At 40.1% G+C, this 20,776-nt stretch overlaps 1 protein-coding gene across 1 annotated transcript in view; it reads left to right on the forward strand.

Moving 5' to 3' along the window:
- The window catches only part of LOC137945511 (protein TIC236, chloroplastic), a 71,695-nt gene that overhangs the window by 15,956 nt on the left and 34,963 nt on the right, over positions 1–20,776 (forward strand). The window contains exons 3-7 of the mRNA XM_068791436.1: positions 4,911–5,124; positions 8,327–8,386; positions 13,386–13,490; positions 15,661–15,801; positions 16,766–16,828. Of these exons, the coding sequence (XP_068647537.1) occupies positions 4,911–5,124; positions 8,327–8,386; positions 13,386–13,490; positions 15,661–15,801; positions 16,766–16,828 (583 nt within the window). The remainder of the gene's footprint in view (positions 1–4,910; positions 5,125–8,326; positions 8,387–13,385; positions 13,491–15,660; positions 15,802–16,765; positions 16,829–20,776) is intronic.

Raw genomic sequence — 20,776 nt, forward strand, 5'->3', positions numbered from 1 at the left:
CACACTGGAAATTAAAGTTTTAAGTAGAACCAGCCCAAGCATTAGCAACAAGGGTGCATAGTGATCCGCAAAAGGGAGCTGAAGCTGTCACACAACTGCCTGCTCCCTGCCCACAATATTTTTTTAAAGGAGTGATAATTTATTAATCAAAGAGCACGAACATACAAACTAGGAAGGCCCACCCTTACGACAAGGGGTTGGAGGGATGCTCCTTGCTTAGCAAAGGTGTCAACAACAAAATTAGCAGATCTGAGAACACGAGACCAGATACAGGTAAAGTCGGGGATAATGACCATGATATAGTAAAAAACATCTCAATGTCGCCATGGCTGGATAGAGGGAGAGGAGAACCATCCAATAATCACTGCGAAGTCTCCCTCAATGTGAAGAAGACCGGAGAGGCGATCCCGGAAAATGGTGAGGAGGGCCTAGTGCCCAACAGAGGTGGAGTTAGAGATGCCCATGGGAACGGAGTAGGACACGCCACCAAAGCCTGCCATGCCAGGATTGCCTAAGTAGCTATCGTCAAAATCCAGCTTGATGAAGCTAGGTTGAGGAGGTTGCCACATCTGCATAATTGGAGGTCTAGCTAGAGAACCCATCTGGGTGAAGGCATGCCAGTTATCCTGGAGAGGGCAACCCTGAAGAGGAGAAGTCCTTTCGCGAGTGAAGCCACGTAGAGATGGAACCAATGATAGATGAGGCAACCCTTTCCTAAGAGAGGAATTTGGCGTTGAATTGCCTAGTGTTACTCTCCTTCCAGAGGCCCTAATGGATAAAAGCCACACAAGCGGAGATGAGCAGCTTGCCCAACTTGGGTAGGGAGATTCGAAGGAGCATGCAGCAAACCAAGAGAAGATCTTGAGGCAAACATAGCTGAAATCCAATCCGACTAATAATGCTCATCCAAATCGACCATGAGAAAGGGCAAGAGATGAGAAGATGACTCCCTACCCACTAGTCATTCCAGAACTATATCCCTTGGCCATTACAAACAAAGAATTTGACTGCAGATTGAAAGTGAGGTAGGAGAAGGATCAAGGACCGCCAAATGGGCGATAGTCGGCTCCTCCTTCCTCCTGAACGCCACCAAAAGTCACTCAGCCTTAGTTTCTCAGCACGCATAGGCCTCCAAATGCTGTTTGGAGAAAAATTGAACTTCCAAATCCATTTTAGGTGGAGCGCCATATTTATGTCCTTTGTAAGGTGAACCCGCAACCAGCCCATAGCTTTAGGCATGCAAACATCAATCCAACTCACAAGATTATACTTGATCCACAAATCCCCTCTAGAGAAACTGCTTTTTGATGGCATCAATACGCTGATAGATATGGAGGTAGGACAAGGCACGAACGACAAATAATAATTCAGGAGCCCCGCAATGCAAGAATTGAGGAGGATGAGTTGCCTAACTTTAGAAAGTAGTTTTCCCCTCCATGTTTCAAGGTGCTACTCAATCTTCTCAACTAGGGTTGCGTAAAAGCTCTTTTGAGGCCGATTGTCAAAGAGAGAAAGACTAAGATAAGTAGAAGGAAGGGAGGTCTACGTACAACTAGGTAATTTGCCATGTTCCAAAGGTTTTTATGATCAATGTGATAGCCCCTAATCGTGGTCTTTCTCTAGTTTATTCTCTGACTCGAAGACAGTTCGAGTAATCCCAGTAAAGTGTTGACATTTTTTACCTGATGGAGTATGCCCTCTTCGAAATAGTGTATCGTCCAAAATAAATATGATATTCCACGTCGGAATTCTATTTATTTATTTATTTTTAAACGATGCTGATTTTTATTAAGACAAAAGCTCAAAAGAGCAATTTACAAAGGAGGGAAGTCTTCCCAAACAATGAGAGATTGCTGGGAAGTTCCGAAATTTGTCAATTTATCAGCCAAAGAGTTGGCTGATCGAGATTCCAATTACAATGAGTAGAAGATATAATATCAGCATTACTATCAGTGATGGGCTAATGGCGCCAAGGGGGGAAGCTGTCTTTGGAATACCAACTAATAACTGTCTTCGAGTCGCCTTCAATGATTAACTTGCCATGGAGACGATCCCTGAAGATTTGGAGGCCGAACAGTAGAGCACTTACTTCAGGAGTATTAGAATCGACAATGCCCACCAGAGCAACATAAGAAAGAATAAGGTCTCTATTATGATCTCTGAACACACCGCCTGCTCTAGCCGGCCCATGACATCCAATAACACTACCATCAAAATTGAGCTTAATGCAGTCGCAAAGGGGAGGATCCCAGATGGCCATACTTAGAGTTCTACAGGGGCCAGACATATGGGTGATCAAATTCCAATTTTTCCGAAGGGAAACCCTCGATAGAGTGGCAAAATCCTTCCTTGTATGAAGCCAGCTCGAGATGAGGCCAACGACATGAGAAGCCATGTCAGGGATGCTTGCTTTGCAGTTGAATCTCCAATTGTTCCACTCGAGCCAAATGCACCATGAAACATGCGCAAGATAGGCCGAAAGTATTTAACTTGCCCAACTGAGGAAGGTGAATTCCTCGAACCATCTCAAAGGTGCCAAAGAGGTCCTGATGTAGCCCCAGTTGGAGTCCAATTTTCTGAAAAATCTTCATCAAAACTTGCCACGAAAATCCACAGTGTAAGAGGACATGCTAGACTGTCTCTTCGCACTCACTGCAAAGGGGACAAGAAAGATCGGGGGCGGTGAAGCCTCTTCTATGAAGGTTGTCCGAAGTAAGAATCTATTCTTTGATGGCCGACCAAACGAAAAATTTGATTTTGCTTGGCGCTCACCACAAAGGGGACAAGAAAGATCGGGAACGGTGAAGCCTCTTCTATGAAGGTTGTTCGAAGTAAGAATCTGTTCTCTGATGACCTACCAAACGAAAAATTTGATTTTGCTTGCTGAGAGTTTCCATGCCAGATTCGTCTTGTGCTCATGAATACTGTAGTCTTGCTTTTTGATATGAGAGTAAGCAGAAGTAACAGTGAATCAACCATTATTGCTGGGCTTCCAAATCAGCTTATCAATTGAATGCTCCTGGATAATAGTACTACTGAGTCTGGTAAGGAAAGAGCAAAAAGCCAATGATTCCTCATCATTTAATCCCCGACGGAATAGGAGACTCCACGATTGATCATTCCATGAATCAGCCACAGATCAAGAGAAGTCGCTAGCCACCCTATGCAGCCTCGAGAAGTCCTCTGAGAGGGATCGGGGGCCACACCATTCATCCAACCAGAAGAGAGAAGGGTCCCTCCATTGCCCGTGTGAAACAAGGTAGCATCTCTAAATACTGGAAGGAGCTTGAAAATTGATTTCCATATCGGGGATAGGAGGCGAGCGGCGCCACCCTCTCTCCACCAAGCACCCGAAAACTGAAGGTAGAACTTCACCATATTCTTCCATAAACTGTTATGCTTGTTGTTGAAATTCCAAATCTATTTAAGCATAAGAGCTTTGTTCATTTCTCTTGTAGGCCGGATGCCCAATCCTCCCCCATTATGAGGCATGCAAATATCCTTCCAACTAACCAAATGGTATCTGAAGGTGTCTTTTGAACCTCTGCAGAGAAATCGCCGATAGATGACATCAATTTTGGAGCAAACGGAGGCCGGACAGTGCATGAATGATAACGGATAATTTGGCAGCCCAGCCAGACAAGACTTTTGGAGAGTGAGATGCCCTGCTATTGATAAGAGTTTACCCTCCAAGTGGCTAACCTCTTTTCAAATTTCTCAATGAGGGGGGACCATACTGAAACCGAAGGCCAAGAATCAAAAAGTGGGAGCCCATGATATTTAGTTGACATATTTCCCACAGAGCATCCCAAGTAGTCTACCATATCCCGAAGCCCTGCTGGATCAATGTGGTAGCCAAGAAGAGTGGTTTTTCCCCAATTTATGTTTTGATCGGAAATTCTATTTATCTTAGAACAAGGAATGCTGCCCCACCCTTCTCCAACAAGTGCATCCACTAAGATTATTGGTAGTGTTGCATGTATATGACCAAGAAACTTATGGCCATAAACATGTCTTGAAGCCGGTATTGATTTATGATATTTTTTGAAAATGATTTCATCATTTAGTAATGTCACCATTAGAAAAGTTGGCTCTGGCAAATCCATCAGCCCTTTGGAGTCATCCTCTTCACTTGATTTTTCTTGAATAGGTGGAGGTTTTCGGCCTACGTTCAGCAGCTGCATTGTGATAGTCACCAATTTTCTGTTATGAACTAATTGTTTATGGCTTAAATCATTGATATGAATGGCTGCAGTTCGTTATATTGTAGTTTGCCGTTGCTTCTATTCATGGTTTTCCTAGATGCTTGCAATCGTGGAGAGCTTCCGAAGTTGCTTCCAATGTGGGAGTGTTATCTTGTGGACCAATAGCTCCTTCATGCCCCATCAGTAGCTTTTGCAAGGAAAGTCTTGCCCCGCTACCACTTGACTAGGCAAATCTAATTGCTAGATATTTACTTGTACAATTGCAACCCTAAAAAGATGATTATGCCAAAACATACTAAGAAAAGCACAAAAATCCCTACTTGCACTAACTTATAAGAGTAAAGTATCCAAGCCATTTATTGTAAAAATAAACAGAAAATAAATAAATTAAAAATCCTGTATATGGGCTTCTGGGCTTCATTGTTGGTTCTTCTTCTTTGCTTGGATCTATCAAGCAGATCCTAGTAAGCCTGGGCTTTCTGATCTTGTTAAATATGTTCTTGTGAGTTCATATGAAACATTTTGAATTGTTCTAGTATTAAAATGTTTAAGCTAGTAACTAAAAGTATCTTGCAACCATTCAAGTAGTATTAAAATATTTTGTCATTTTCTTGTTAGTCATGGTTTCATCTTATTCTTTTGCTAGCATAGTATTAAAAACTGATGGTCTAAGCACTTGCATGTGTTTTTTGCACTGTTTCACAGGGAGATGCAGAATGTGGCCGGGCATGTGAGATTTCAGAATCACTACGGTCGTGTGCATGTTCAACTGGATGGGACGTGTAAAGAGTGGAGATCAGGATTCACGTCATCAGGATTCACGTCTAAAGAAGGGGGCTTTTTGTCTGCAGATGTATTTGTCGACAACTTTGAGCAGAAATGGCATGCTAATTTAAAAGTTACTAACATCTTTGCTCCAGTAAGTGGTTAAATTTTCTTAGAACCAGAATTAGGGTCCTTTATGTAACTTTTAAGTTTTAGTGATAAAGAAATGAACCTTACAAGTTACTCATATAATTTTTTCTTCTTCCATCAATTACCTAGATACCTTGATATATGGCCAAAATGCCTACATACCCTTAATGTTTAATTCAGTACCTACATACGCCTATAATTTCATCAAAATTTATAAGTTCATGCCTTACTAAAAACAAGGAGCAGACGATCTTGACAACACTCAATACTGCCAAAAAAAAAAAAACAAAGTAAAAATAAAAAAAGGTATCGGCAACAGAGTTTGCTCTTCGAGGATCATCGATCTCTTCAAATATGTGGAGAAGTGTCGAAGAGGGGTCAGCTGCTTTGGCTCCCCAGCTAAAGATAGGTTTGGTGCCTACCCCTTACACCCCCACCCACACACACGGACACACACAAAAGGTGGTCCAGCATTAAAAAACACCCATGTGTGTAAGGTGGCATTATAGTACAAAGGACAACTCTCTAATAAGAGGTGGCATGACTTTGTAATTATATAAGATGGTGTATGTCCTTTTATGTTTTTTTTCTTAAGGGATGTAGCCCTTAGGGTATTATTGATATTATAATCTTCACACTTCAACTATAGATAAAGGCATAGGGGCATGGGTTTGAGCATTTAGCTATAGGCTCTTTTGAGAACTCCAGAAACCAATGTTAATACTTTCATTCTATTTTGCACAAACATCATAAAACATAGTATAGTACTAAAAAATTATAAGTCTGAAATGTGAAATTACATAACCTGTTAGATCAGTAATTTGAACTTTTTTTTTTTAATAGCTGAGTCCCCTTCACAATTTCATTGAATCCTCCTTGGCTCCTTCAAACCTGCATTCACCTCCAACTCTTTGCTTTCATTGATTGTCTGGATGATAGATGATCCGCTTAGCTTTCGCAATCACAAAACACGAACATAGCTTAGCCAATAATGTTAGATTCCACAAAAAGATAGGAAATCCCATGCACTCTGAAGTAGCAATTAGAAAAAGGGTAGTCAAATGAAGTTTATAAATCAAGGAAAATGATGTTTTTATTCACTTCCAAAACTCCCCAGAGTTGTATCAGACTTATTTTCACAACCAAATCCAATAGGAATCAAGGTAAGGCTCAAACCTGAGTTTCATAACTGACATTATAACAAGAAAAATAAAGTGAAAAAGTTATGAACTATTGCTTTTTGTTGTTTACTAGCTGGGAAAAAAAAAGCCAGAAAAAAAGAGAAGCTTGTTGAATTGCTGCCTTCTCCAAGAGACCATGAGAGGGAGCATTGTAAAGATGAAAATTTGTTGTCGATGTAGAGAGGAACTGAGTAAAACTATGAAGGTAGTCTTCGTTCATAGGAAGGTACTCTTCATTCAGAGGAAGGAATCTGTTTGAAGAGAAAAAGATGAGAGGCGTTTTCAGATGCAAGAGAGGATTAGGGTTAGGGAATGAGATGTTCAATTTATACATAAAAAAATGTAAAAAATTATCATTTCTTCATGAACAATATTACCAAAGCGCTACCACCTCTAAATATTACAAAAAGGCCACCAGGCAAATGGGTAATCGGGTACAAAATGATTCTTACCCCTTTTTGTTCTGTTTAAAAATACATAAATGGGTAAACAAATTTATTCCTTATCCATCTAATATCGGACAGGTAAATCTGAAAAATGGATAATTGGAATTAATTGCCGTCCCTAGATGTGGTGGGTAAGTCTTGTCTCATACTTTCTCAAGAGGGTTGACAATACCAGAGAAGACCTGGTTGTTTCTTTCGTTCCACAAACACCAAGGGAGGTAAGCCATAGTTGCCCACCATTGGATTTTACCTTTGCTAGGGAGAGTGATGAATGTGCATTGAGTTTGCATTCCTTGAAGGAGATTGCAAAATGGATTCTGTGATTGAATAGTTGTAGGAAGAAATACCAAAGGCTTCTGGTGGAGCAGTGCACAAGGATGTGATTGACCGATTCTTTGTAGTCACCACAGAGACTCCAAAAAGTATTGACTGATAAGCAACCTTTTTTTTTGAAAATGGCAGAAATTTTATTGAAATGAAACAAAATTACATCAGCTGAAGCTGAAAAGAAGGGGAATTCCCAATCCAAACTTCTAATTTATAAACACTCGGGGAGGCCGTGGCGTTGATAACTAGTCCTTCTTGTGCATGACCCATGCAGGTCATCCTCACTTACTGAAGTTGTCACAAGGCAGGATTTTATTCCGAAAAGGACACCAAGAGAAGAGCTTCACCTTAAGAGCTTCCCCACCCTTGCAGCATCGAGGTCATGTTGCTGGTTGAGAGGAAGCTTAGAGATGTAGTTAAGTTGCCATGGAGAATTGTCCCTTCAAATCTTCCTTCCAGATTATTTTGTCTTCACCTACTCCTCTGAAATAGGTTCCCTCCAGTATGGATGCTAGCCCTGGCTTCCGATGCTTCATCATTGGTGAGGTTCCTTTTGAACCTAGATCCCAACCATTTGGGGTGTAAAACTTGGAAAATTTTGTCTTATGAGAACAAGGGATGTTATAGATTGTAGGGAACTCAAAAGCTGGGGGGATGTCTTTGGTCAAGCAGTCTTCCTAGAAGTGGACAAAAGCTAACTCCATGAGCTCTAAATCTGATGCCACTTTTGACCTGTTCTAGGAACTTAAGGATATCATTCCACTAGGGGGAGGGCATCCAGGCTTCTGGTCAGTATTTGCATTTTCCTCCACATAGCTTCTTTATTAGTTCTGTATTTCCATATCCATTTGGCAAGAAGGGAGTTGTTCATCTCCTTAGCCTTCCTTAATTCTATAATTTTGATGAAATTATGGGGATATATTAGAATTTAATCGAACAGCAGGGGTATGTAGATATCTTTGCCATACTTTAGGGTATATAGGATTACTCAACCTTTCTTCTTTTGTATATTTTTTTTCCAAGCAACGTCTCATTTTTGTAGCATGATCTCCTATCACATTGCAACTTTAAACTTGTTATGTTTTCTTTTTTGGTCATTGCTCCTACTATATGAGAATGCTTTTATTTTCCTATTTCTATCTTCTCTTATGGGATCGGCCTTCAAAAAGGTCATAAGCAAGTATTGCTTTTCACCTGCATCTGCTTTGATCTTTTATTACCTTGTTATGATGTTATTACAACTGTTTTGTAGCTTTTTGAAAGGATCCTTGACATTCCTATCGTGTGGTCGAAAGGCAGAGCCAGTGGCGAGGTGCTTTTCTAAACTCTATCTTTAATTGCTTGTTGCTCTACTTTGTTTTATATATATATACACATTTTGTCTAAAAACAAATTGCTTGTTTCTCTAAAATTCACTGTTGCTATTTCTTTTTTCCTTTGGCTGTGATAATGTATGTCCAAGAATGTTATTTTGTAATCTCTGTTTGAAATCATTTGCGTTCTTTTGCTGAAGACCTCGCAGAATTTTCAGTTGAGCTGTCTGTCATGTTTGCAGGAGTAGAGTTTTCATTTTCTGTAAGAAATCAATGTGGTGCTAATCTAAGAGAAAAAAACACAATTTTTATTATAATTTTTTTTTTTTTTTGGGGGGGGGGGGGGGGGGGGTGTGCTGTCTTTGAGTTTAGATTGCTTAATGTTGTTGTTTTTTTTTTTTTTTAAATGGTGTCCCCTCTCATTGGTTCATTCTGATGCTTGGTGGCCTATATGTGTTCCCATTATCTTCAACTTCCAGTGTTTTACTGCCTTTGTGGATGATTTTTACTCGGTTACCTTGTTCTATTTAATGAAAATTGTTCTGTAGTGTTTTCAGTATTTAAATCATTATAGGAAATATACTCTATAGAACTTTCAGCTGAAAGTCTTTTGGTCAGATAATGCAAAAAAATGTTTTTCTTCCTTATGCTCATTCATTTGTAAAGAGAGAGTATATTGTGTCAAACCTTGAGTGCTTTTATGCTGCAACAAAATGGTGTGGTTAAATTAAAACAAACAGACTGCTATTGGAAATTGTGAGTTTCCTGTTATTTGCATTAAGTGTTCCTCAGTTATTTTAGTCTTATAGTGTTCTTTTTGCCTATTATTAATAGGATGCCTTCTTGTGTCTTGAACAAAGAATCACCTTTTTCCATCCGTTGTTCAGGTGATATAATTTTTAATTGATTTCTCAGGTCTTTCGTTACCCCTAATTTATCTTTAGGTTGTAACAAGCTTGAACCTTTTGCACTTAGTTTATTATTTTAGGCCATGACATGTCATGAACTTAATCATCATTTCAAGGTCCTCAAGCTTGACTTCGAAAAAACATTTGACAAGAGTTAATTGGAAGTTTCTGGACACCCTCCTGGGGAAGATGGGATTTGTGAAAAAATGGCGCTTTTGGATCCAAAGCTGCATCTCCTTCTCAACGGAGCAATTTGTGGGTATTTTAAGGGAATCAGGGAAATCAGACAGGGAGACTACCTCTCCCCCATTCTCTTCAACGTGGTAGCAGAATATCTATCCTCCTTGATTTACTCGGCTAAGAACATGGGATGACTCCTCCCCACGACAGATTGCACAACCTTTGATATTCCGATCCTCCAGTTTGCGGACAATACTATTTACTTCGGGGTTGGTACTATGGATCAGATCAGAAAACTACATGCTATTTTGGGATTATTTGAATTGGCTTCCGGTCCTCAAGTATTGTCTGGTAAGGCTGCCAATTATCTGTTAACATTCATGCATTGTCCGACCTCCGTTTGCTCCAAAATTGATGTCATCCGTCGGTGATTTCTCTGGAGAGGATCAGAAGACACCTTCAGATACTATTTGGTTAGTTGGAAGGATATTTGCATGCCTCATAATAAGGGAGAATTGGGCATCCGGCCTACAAGGGAAATTAAAAAAGCTCTTATGCTCAAATGGATTTGGAATTTCAACAACAAGCATAACAATTTATGGAGGAATATGGTTAAATTCTACCTTCAGTTTTTGGGTGCCAGGTGGAGAGAGGGTGGCGCCGCTCGCCTCCTATCCCCGATATGAAAATCAATTTTCAAGCTCTTTCCAGTATTCAGAGATGCTACCTTGTTTCACACGGGCAATAGAAGGACCCTTCTCTTCTGGTCAGATGAATGGTGTGGCCTCCGAGCCCTCTAGGAAGACTTCCCGGGGCTGCATAGGGTGGTTAGAGACCTCTCTTGCTCTATGGCTGATTCATGAAGTGATCAGTCGTGGAGTTTCCCAATTCCGACAGGGACTAAATGATGAGGAATCGTTGGCTTTTTCCTCTTTCCTTATCAGACTTAGCAATACTATTATCCGGGAGCATTCAATTGATAATTTGATTTGAAAGCCCAACACTAATGGCCAATTCATTGTTACTTCTGGTTACTCTCATATAAAAAAGCAAGGCTACAATATTCATGAGCACAAAGCAAATCTGGCTTGGAAACTCACAACGCCAAGCAAAATCAAATTTTTCGTGTGGTCGGCCATCTGAGAACAGATTTTTACTTCTGACAACCTTCATAGAAGAGGCTTCACTGCCCTTGATCTTTCTTGTCCCCTTTGTGGTGAGTGCGATGAGACGGTCTAGCATGTCCTCTTGCACTGTGGATTTTCGTGGCAAGTCTGAATGAAGACTTTTCAGAAGAGTGGGCTCCAAGTGGGGCTACATCAAGACTTCTTCGCCACCTTCGAGATGGTTTGAGGGATTCACCTTCCTTGGCTGGGCAAGTTAATACTTTCGGTCTGTCTTGCACATGTTCCATGGTGCATTTGGCTCAAGCAGAACAACCGGAGATTCAACTCCAAAGCTTACACCCCGGACAACGCGGCTTCTCATGCCGTTGGCCTCATCTCGAGTTGGCTTCATACAAGGAAGGAATTTGCCGCTCTATCAGGTGTTTCCCTTCGGGAAAATCGAAGTTTGATCACTCATATGTCTGGCCCCTGTAGAACTCCGAGTATGGCCATTTGGGATCCTCCCCCTTGTGACTGCATTAAACTTAATTTTGATGGTAGTGCTATTGGCTGTCCTTGGTGGCAGGAGCAGGCGGTGTGTTTAGAGGTCACAATGGAGACCCTATTCTTTCTTATGCTAGTCCAGTGGGCATTGCTGATTCTAATACTGCTGAAGTTAGTGTTTTGCTGTTCGGCCTCCAAATCTTCAGGGATCGTCTCCATGGCAAGTTAATTATTGACGGCGACTTGAAGATTGTTATTAGTTGGTGTTCCAAAGATAGCTCCCCTCGCCCCTTGGCGCCACTGGCCAATCACTGATAGTATTGCTGACTTTGTATCTTCTATTCATTGTAATTGGAATCTCATTGCTAGATCAGCCAAATTTTTGGCTGATAAATTGGTAAAATTCGGAACTCCTCAGCAATCTCTCATTGTTTGGGAAGACTCCCCTCCTTTGTAAATTGCTCTTTTGAGCTTTTGTCTTCATAAAAATCAGCATCATTTAAAAAAAATATTACCATCTTAGTCTAAAAAACTATTTTACCTTTGTCAATGTTACCATTTTGAAATTACTTCTTTTTTACAGTTCTTCTAAATCTTCTGTTTGTTGAAAAACATAATTGTGTCAAGGGTATTAATGTAAGTTTGGTGTTTAGGGATATATTGGGATGGTTCCTCTCTGTAGTAGTGAGTTAGACTTAGGTACCAGTGTTTAGTTATGCTTAAGGTGGCATTATGTACTCATAACTAGTATATTAAGTTTAGGGTTTAAAAAAAACTAGTATATTAAGTTGCTGTTAGGAGAGAGGAGCAATATGGTCATTTTCTGTATTTTTATTTAGTGAATAACATGGGAGCGGAGGGGTGGCCGTGACCCTGGTCTCTCTTTTCCTCTTTTCTGAATCAACTTCTCTATCACATTCTCTTCCTCTTTCTTCAAATCCTATCCTCTAAACTTAAATGAACTCAATTTCTACTACATGGTGTCTAACCCAATTAACAGACTCTGCTTAGATATTTTTAAGCTGTATCCTTTTTTTCTCATTCCTATACCCTGATCTCTCTTTTTGGAAGTGGTTGATTCCTGCTTCATAACTGTTACTGTAATTTAACTGTATGGAAGTGCTGATTGGTGTATTTTTTTATTAAAAATTACTTCTGCACAGGCTAAGTTTGATTGCTGTTTTTTGGTGGGTTTTGCTCGTTTAGTTGGAGTTGACTTTCATCAGCATTGATAGATATTTGGTTGAAGATATGGCTGAATGTAGTTATACTGAAATTATGTCCTGTTCTTGGCACCATGTTCATTGCTCAACAAGTTCTTTTGCTGACAAGCTTGCCAAATCTAGGCCTCCTTCCAATCCCTCATTGTTAAGAGAGTATTCCTTTTGTGTAATGCTTTTCTCTCCTTTCTCTTAATAAAACTCAACACCATTTTGAAAAAAAAAAAAAAAAAAGGGATTAATCAATGTTTTTTTGTGATTAATTAATCTTCTCATTAAAAAAAAATCAAAAGAAAAACGAAAGATACAAAGAGGGCAAAAAGCTTAGATAAAAGGCGAACAAGTAAAGGAAAGATACAAGAGACAAACATTAGGAGAGATATCCCACGTTCTTTGTAGGAATCAACTACCACACTAGCTCAACGATAAACATGACTCCGTGAGACTTGCAAGGATGAGGTTTGGTCAGTATCAAACCTCCAAGAGGGTTGAGCTGAACCTTGCCCCAAGAAATGATTATAGAGAAATTCCTCTCATTAATAAGCACCTATTTTCTTTGCAAGTAATCTTATTGTTCACGGGACAGCCAAGCACATTGAAGTGGACTGTTATTTATTTAGAGACACTGCCATGATTGGGAAGATTCTGTGAACCAGCTCGGAGGCTTGCTTCCCTCAACCCACCTCTACCTCCTTTGGCAACATCTCACAGAATATCACACTTGACTAGGGCAACTCTCTTGGGTCATCCTCCTCATCTGATGCGAACAGTCATTTATGTATCTGCATAGTACTTTATGATGATTTGAAGGTGATAAACAACAGATTGTTGATCCTTCATATATATTTTTTTAAACAAATTGTAGGTATGTTATGAAGGCCTTAGGATTGGCTCCAATTTTGTCCATTTCTTGCAAGCTGGGTGTTTGTGATCTACATGTACGAGCTAGACGGGTAGTTTATGAGCATAGATAAGAAATTTCATAATTAGAGAGTTTGCTATTTCAGATAATTATCTGTGTTTAATAAATTACAAAACGTTATCTAAACATTTATTGTTTTATTTTTTTATCCTTTGTAGGTCCACATATGCATGTCGAAAGGGGAGACTTTTCCAAACCTTCATGGGCAACTTGATGTGAGCGGGCTGGCTTTTCAGATAATCGAAGCTCCATCAAGTTTTTCAGTATGGGCTATGTTTTCTTATCTGCTGCCTTTGACCTTTTTCTTGCTCTTTTCTTCTGTTAAACATTGTTTATCCAACTGGAGATAATAAACAGTGCAGAATGGTGCATTAATTCTTATTATCAAGTTAGTTAACCTTTTATATTTCTGATCTTCCTACCCTTTTTTGAAGTAGTTTTATTAGAAGGAGAAGAAAGATATAAGTGCTGAGAAGCCATGAGGAGAGGCGTTTAATGGCTTAGAGAACATACAACGGCAGATTTATCAAGATCTCTCACAGCGGGGTGCTGTTGCCTCCAAGGATGTGTTGACAGCTTGAACTGCAAATACACTTTAAACGAATAATAAATGGTAGAGTTTGAGAGACATGAACCTCAAAACGTACTAATTCAAATGGACCCTATAAATCTATAAATCAGAATGTACTAATATGGACATGAGCTACTCTTTCCATCTTCAGGAGGAAAAGGAAAACCATTATTGTTAGCTTTTTTTTTGGTTGAAAATGGCACTATTTTATAAAGCCTGAGGGCAAGCATACAAAAGATACATCAGAGAGGGGGATCCCTTGCAATGACAGATTGGAGGGAAACCTACCCCTTTGCAAGCAAATCAGCTAAGTTATTTGCTGATCCAGGGATATGACTACATTTACAAACACAATTACAAGAAAGGTCTTGAATCTCGTAGAAACAATGTGAATGCCTCCAAGGAAGATCCTTCTTACCTTCACACCAGTTAATTACACTTCTGGAGTCACCCTCAACCTGGAGACTACCATGAAATCTGTCATGAAAGATTCTAAGGCCCAGCCTTAGGGCATGCAATTCAGCTCAATGGAGTAAACTTACTCTCTAAAGTTTATGAGAAGACAATAAGCTCAATGGAAATTTTGTTACGTTCCAAGTCGAGGGATTCACCTTCCTCGACTGGACAAGTTAATACTTTCGGCTTGTCTTGCGTATGTTCCATGGTGCATTTGGCTCGGGCGGAACAACCGGAGATTCAACTCCAAAGCTAGCACCTTGGACAACACGACTTTTCATGCCGTTGGCTTCATACAAGGAAGGATTTTGCCACTCTATCGGGTGTTTCTCTTCGGGAAAATTGGAATTTGATCGCCCATATGTCTGACCCCTACAGAACTCCGAGTATGGCCATCTGGGATTCTCCCCCTTGCGACTGCATTAAGCTCAATGTTGATGGTAGTGCTATTGGTTGTCCTGGGCCTGCTGGCACAGGCGGTGTGTTCAGAGATCACAATGGAGAACCTATTCTTTCTTATGCTAGTCTGGTGGGCATTGCCAATTCTAATACTGCTGAAGTTAGTGCTCTGCTGTTCAACCTCCAAATCTTCGGGGATTGTCTCCATGACAAGTTAATCATTGAAGGTGACTCGAAGACTGTTATCAGTTGTTGTTCCAAAGACAGCTCCCCCCTGGCACCACTAGCCCATCACTGATAGTATTGCTAACATTGTATCTTCTACTTCAATTTGGGATGGGCACACAAAATAATTTGGGAGACTTGTTATAACAATTTGTGAGGGTCATGTGATGTGCAAAGGAGCCGTTCAAGAGAGTTAGTCAACACATTAATGTATTATTAGGGAAGTTGTTTTTTCTTCATTAAAGAAGGAGGTAAAGAAAATGTTGTAGACAAGGAGTCCCATCTTTATTATACGATATAGGTACTCATTGGTTGCTAGTAGAGTGCCATTGGCAATGAGTTCTCTACTATAGAAGCTTGCTCTGAGTGATCTCCCCCGTAATGATGAGTGGACCAAAGGTGAGTACCTGTTTATAGAAAAAAATTGACACTTGTGCGATCTACATCTTAAAAATTATGTTTTGTGTGGTTTGCATCCTTGCTTCATTTGTTTCTCAGAAATTTAAGTAAATCATGCCAAAATTCACATATAAAATGGTTATAATGGAGTTTTCTTGGCAAATGTAGGTTTCGCTTCATCCTATTGTTATATTTTTAATATTCAATTCCAATGTCTCCCATTCTCAGTGTTTCACTGAATAATTGCAACTATCATGATTACAGTGGTTCTGAATTTCTGTCTTTGCATTTACCTTTGTGCATGAGATTTCTTTTAGTCCAGTTTTCAAGATGAATCAATTTGTGACACTGAGTTAATATTGACTGTGCATAGTTATATGCAGGAAATAGCAGCAAGTTTATGCTTCCGAGGGCAAAGATTACTCTTGCATAATGCAAGTGGATGGTTTGGTGATGCGCCTCTTGAAGTTTCTGGTGATTTTGGCCTTAACCCTGAGGATGGCGAGTTTCATCTTATGTGCCAGGTCCTGTTCTGTGATATTCATGAACATAAACTCGGACAAAAATACTCTTTACATTATAATGCCATAGATTGGATTAGTCAAAATGCTAGTGAAATTGTGAGGTTAGCTCTGTTATATTCTTAGACAAAAATACTCTTTGCATTGTAATGGCATAGGTTGGATTAGTCAAAAGTCTGGCTAGTAACGCCTTTCAGCCAACAAGCGGAGCCCTTACGGCATCAAGTGCCCTAAGGCTTATGCACGTTGTGCCTGCAGCTGCTTGTTGCTTTCTTTGTCTCAGCCACTAGTGTATGTCCTCCTTGCTCCCTTACTTTTGAATCTAAAGGTAAACTGTGGAAACTGTAAGGTTAGCTGTTTTGTTGTAGATAGCATGGTTTTCCAACTCAGTGAGTTGACTCGAGTCTGGGTGAGTCGACTTGCTTTTGGAGTTTACCGAGCTGGGTCGGGCCATTCAAATGGGCACGAGTCCTGCCTTGGATTCGGGCAATCCGGCCTGGGTGACTGAGTTGATTCCCCAATCCGAGTTGGAAAACCATCCTATTCAATGGCAAGATTGGCATATCCTCTGGACTTTTTGATAATAGAAGAAAAATAATGTTAATCAAGTTGTCACATGTGTTAATGGGAATAATTCTTCTTATGTTAATGAATGGCTCGTTATATGGGGATGGTACTAGACCCAACTTTAACATGGCATTAGAGCAGTAAATTTGTTTTGCTTAGTCTAGTTTGTGTTCCATTTTAAATTGTGCACTTTTAATTTATCCTGTCTCTAGCTCATCATTAGTTTGTAAGTCTTACCTATTGAAAGAAGAGGCTCTTATCTCCTTCCACACTGAAGTGCACGTGATTCTCCCATGCACTGTTTCAATTTCTGTTTAAAATCCTTTACAGGTACAATGTGGCTTCTCTCAATTTTTATACTCCTATTTACCCTTTCAATGTTATGTTTCTCCTATCTCAGGTTCCATGCGTTGAAGTGAATGCCTTAATGAAGACTTTCAGGATGAAGCCACTCTTCTTCCCTGTATGTCTATTGTTCCTTTAAAGATTATGTATGTCTCTAAGTAGAGAACCTTTTGACTACTGATGCCTTGAAAAATGCATTATGTCTGAAACTTATTGACAGTTTTGAATGAGACCTTGAAGATGTATCCATGGCTTCTACAACCTTATTGATAAATAAAGTAGATGATCGTATAATGTCTACTCAGTAAAAAAAAAATTAAAATCTTATAACAACTATAAAATGCATATCATTTCGAAGAATAAATGCTGTGGTCTTTTGTTTAATGATCAGGTGGTTTAAAGAGCAGAAATGTACCCTTATCCAGCTCTCTGATCTGAACTCTTCACAAAGGTTACTGTTGAAAAACAAGTAAAAGGGCATTTTGGTCATTTCACCATATCATCGTATTTATATTCTGATGTTCTCTATGTTGAGTTATTTTTATAATCCAAGTTTCATGCACATAGGAATTATGGAATGGGAGATGTATGGAGATTAAGGTTTCACTTAAGTGAAGGGCAATTTTGTAAATTCAGCATAATCACTTAATTAAATAGGTTGGGGGGTCGTGCATGCAACTCATTCTTGAGCCCTTCTCTCACTTCTCTCTCCTTTTCTCTCATTTTCTCTTCATCTTTCTGTTTTCTTAGTTTTTTCATGGTATTAGAGCAATAGATCACATTTGGGAAGGTTTTCAGTCAATTTTCATCATCCTTTGAAGAAGAGGATTACACTGAAGAAGGTTTCCTCAGGTTTTTTGGTTACTGGTCGGTAAAAATCCAATTTTTTCATCTTTTTCTTCTATCATAACCCTAGGGGTTAGTGGTTCTACTATTCCTAGAACAAGTTTCAATGATTTTATTGCTCAAAAAGGGGGTTTTTTATGCTTGTCTTGGGATGTACGTCAACTTCCCCTTTCTCATGCTTGCGTCATCTCTGGCTTATGCTGATGTCAGCCCTAATTGATGGTTATTTGAGTTAATTTCGTTGGAATATGAAGTATATGCTATGATTATTGAAATTCGAAGTGCACACATCACAGTAACTGCCCTAACCCTAATTTGCGTGGTGGGGCCCACATAGGTTGCTCATAAAGAGTACTTTGGAAGGTAAAATTGAACAAATATGTGTTTTTATACAAGAAAAATGGCTGATTCTAGTGAGGTATATACTCCGTTTAAAGAATTTTTAGGTTTTGATGAGAAGGAGATTATTACTATTACATTTGAAAAATTGAATGATGACAATTATCTCAATTAGGCCAAATCTGTTAGGATGTATTTGAAAGCTAGGAAGAAGATGAAATGTATTAGGGATGATCCCCCATTCCCGTCGATGATGATTGGGAAGTAGAAGACAATCATGTAAACTTGGATTGTCAACAGTATAGATTCTTCTCTCTTGAACCAAGTTATGAATTTTGAAACTGTGAAGGCTACATAGGTATCTTTAGAAACTTTATATGCTCAGGAGAGTAATCTTTCAAGGGTGTATGAGTTATGTACTGATTTCTTTGGATTAAAAAGAGGAAACAAGATAGTAACACATTACTACAGTTTTTTTCTGCGTATCTGGCATGAGATTAATATTTATCATCCATTTACTACAGATGAATGAGAGCTCAGAAAACCACAAAATCAGTTGCTGGTAGCAAAGTTTCTTGATGGTTTGGGTGTTGAATTTGATGGAATCAAGGTTCAACTCCTCGCCTCTGATGAGATACCTTCCCTATCTACTACCTTTAATAGGGTAATGAAAATTGGTGAACCCACAACTCTTACTCCATCAGATACTGCATCTCGTTTCATTGATTCGTCCAGGGGACTAGCAGAGGTAGGGTTAGAGATAGCTCAGGCCGAGGAATAGGCCGTGGGGATAGTAAAATTGAACGGAAGTGTGTTCATTGAATCCCCAACCTGGACTGCAGCCTTTGTACTTGGTGCTTTTACCTCCACACACACCCCCCCCCCCCCCCCCCCCCCCCCCCCCCCCCCCCCCCCACACACACACACACACACACACATACAATTCATGCCTTTCCACCCCTCTCTCCTTGTCATCGTCACCCTGATTAGGTCAATTCTGATTCGGAGTCTACCATTGCTACCCAACCTATTGTCAATATCCCCAATACAAGTCGCCTTGAGAGATAATTCTGCTCCCCCCCCCCCCCCCCCCCCCCCACAAATTCATGCCTTCTTGCCCCTCTCTCCTAGTCATCCTCACCCTGATTAGTACAATTCTGATTCGAAGTCTACCACTGCTACCCAACCTAGTGCCAGTATCCCCAATACGTGTCGGAACAATTTGTTGCTGCCCTTCAATCAAAGAGACACCGTTATGTTGATGATACCTGGCAGCAGTTGATGGGCCTTTCCCGGCTTATGGGAAGGATACCTCCCGGGTGACAAGAATTCAGGAGTTCACCCCCACCCCCCCAAAAAAAAAAAAAAAAAAAAAAATATATTTCTTGGAACGTTCAAGGAGTAGGCTTGCCTAGGAAATGAGCTGTAATTAGCCGTTTTCTCTCTTCTTGTAAGCTCACCATTGCTACTTTTCAAGAAACCATTTGTTAGAATATGACTCATTGCTCAGGAACTATGGTCTTGCTCCTCGTTAGATTGGCGTGCCATTGATGCAGTGGGTCACTCAGGAGACCTGATCATCCTTTGGAACTCTGGTAGTGTGAATCTCCTTGATTTTCGAATTGGTCAGTTCTCCATTGCCTTGCAGATTCGTGAATTGCTGTTCGGGTTGTACTTGGGGCATGTCGGGTGTTTATGGGCTTACTTGCTATCACTAGTGTAGCCTTTTTTGGGATGAGCTACATGATCTTCTTCAGTTTTGGTTTGTTCCTTGGTTGATCGCGGGGGACTTTATTGCTATTAGATTCTGTAATGAGACTCCGCCTACCACCCGGATCTTTTCCTCCATACATGTTTTTGCGGATTTCATCGGTAGTAGTGAACTTGTGGAGTTTATGTTGTCGGGAAAGACCTTCACTTGGTCAAATAGACAAAGGCTAACCCATTCTCTCTAAGCTCGATCGATTCCTCTTGAGTTTAGATTGGATTCAGGCTTTATGACAATGCATCGGCCAAGGTATTAAATCAGATGGGCTCTGACCATTGGCCGATCCTTTTGACTTCCTCCTTCGGGTGATGGGGTCCTTCATCATTTTGTTTTGAGAACTCTTGGTTGATGGATACTGATTTTTTAATAGTCTTTTGGCTAACTAGTGGGCGAGTATTGCTATTGATGGAATATCTTATTGGTTCCTCCCCTAGAAATTGAAACTACTCAAAGCAAAATTGAAGACACGGGCTTCTAATCTAAGTTCTTCTCTCCATGCTGAGAAAGGCTTTGTCCTTTCCCAAATCAAGATCTTGGACTTGATCGAGGAGCAAATGTATCTTTTGTCTACTAAATTTTCCTCTCGAATTGATATCCAGTCCCACCTTCATGCTATTCTCCACTTGGTGAAAGTGCGATGGAAACAGTGTGTTTAGTTTCTTTGGCTGACGGATGGTGACACCAACACTAATTTTTTTCTCGCCGTCACTTCGGCGAGGTGGAGGACTAACTGGGTTACCTCATGATGCATTGACAATGGGGTAACTTCGAATAGATCCTCCATTATTGATGCTTTGATTGAGTTCTATGCAAATCTCTACACTGAGGAGTGCCCCTGAAGGCCGAGACTTCAGCACCTCCACTTTGCCAAAATCTCTACCACGGCTGCCTCCTTCCTGGAGCTTCCTTTTTTTGAGATGGAGACCGAGGCTGCTGTTCTTGGCATTGCCTAGGATTGTGCACCTGGCCCTGATGGGTTTAATGGTGACTTTTAGTAGTGAGCTTGGCCTACTATAAAGCAAGATATTTCTGCCATGATTCGGGGCTTCCATAGCAATGGTATTTCAGATTATGGGTGTTTCTTTTATCTCCTTGGTCCCTAAGAAAGCCAGT

Source organism: Aristolochia californica, unplaced genomic scaffold, assembly GCF_029961685.1.
Source record: "Aristolochia californica isolate CCGP_79_NKW_82.1479 unplaced genomic scaffold, dmAriCali1.0.hap1 SCAF_12, whole genome shotgun sequence".
Taxonomy (NCBI): Eukaryota; Viridiplantae; Streptophyta; class Magnoliopsida; order Piperales; family Aristolochiaceae; genus Aristolochia; species Aristolochia californica.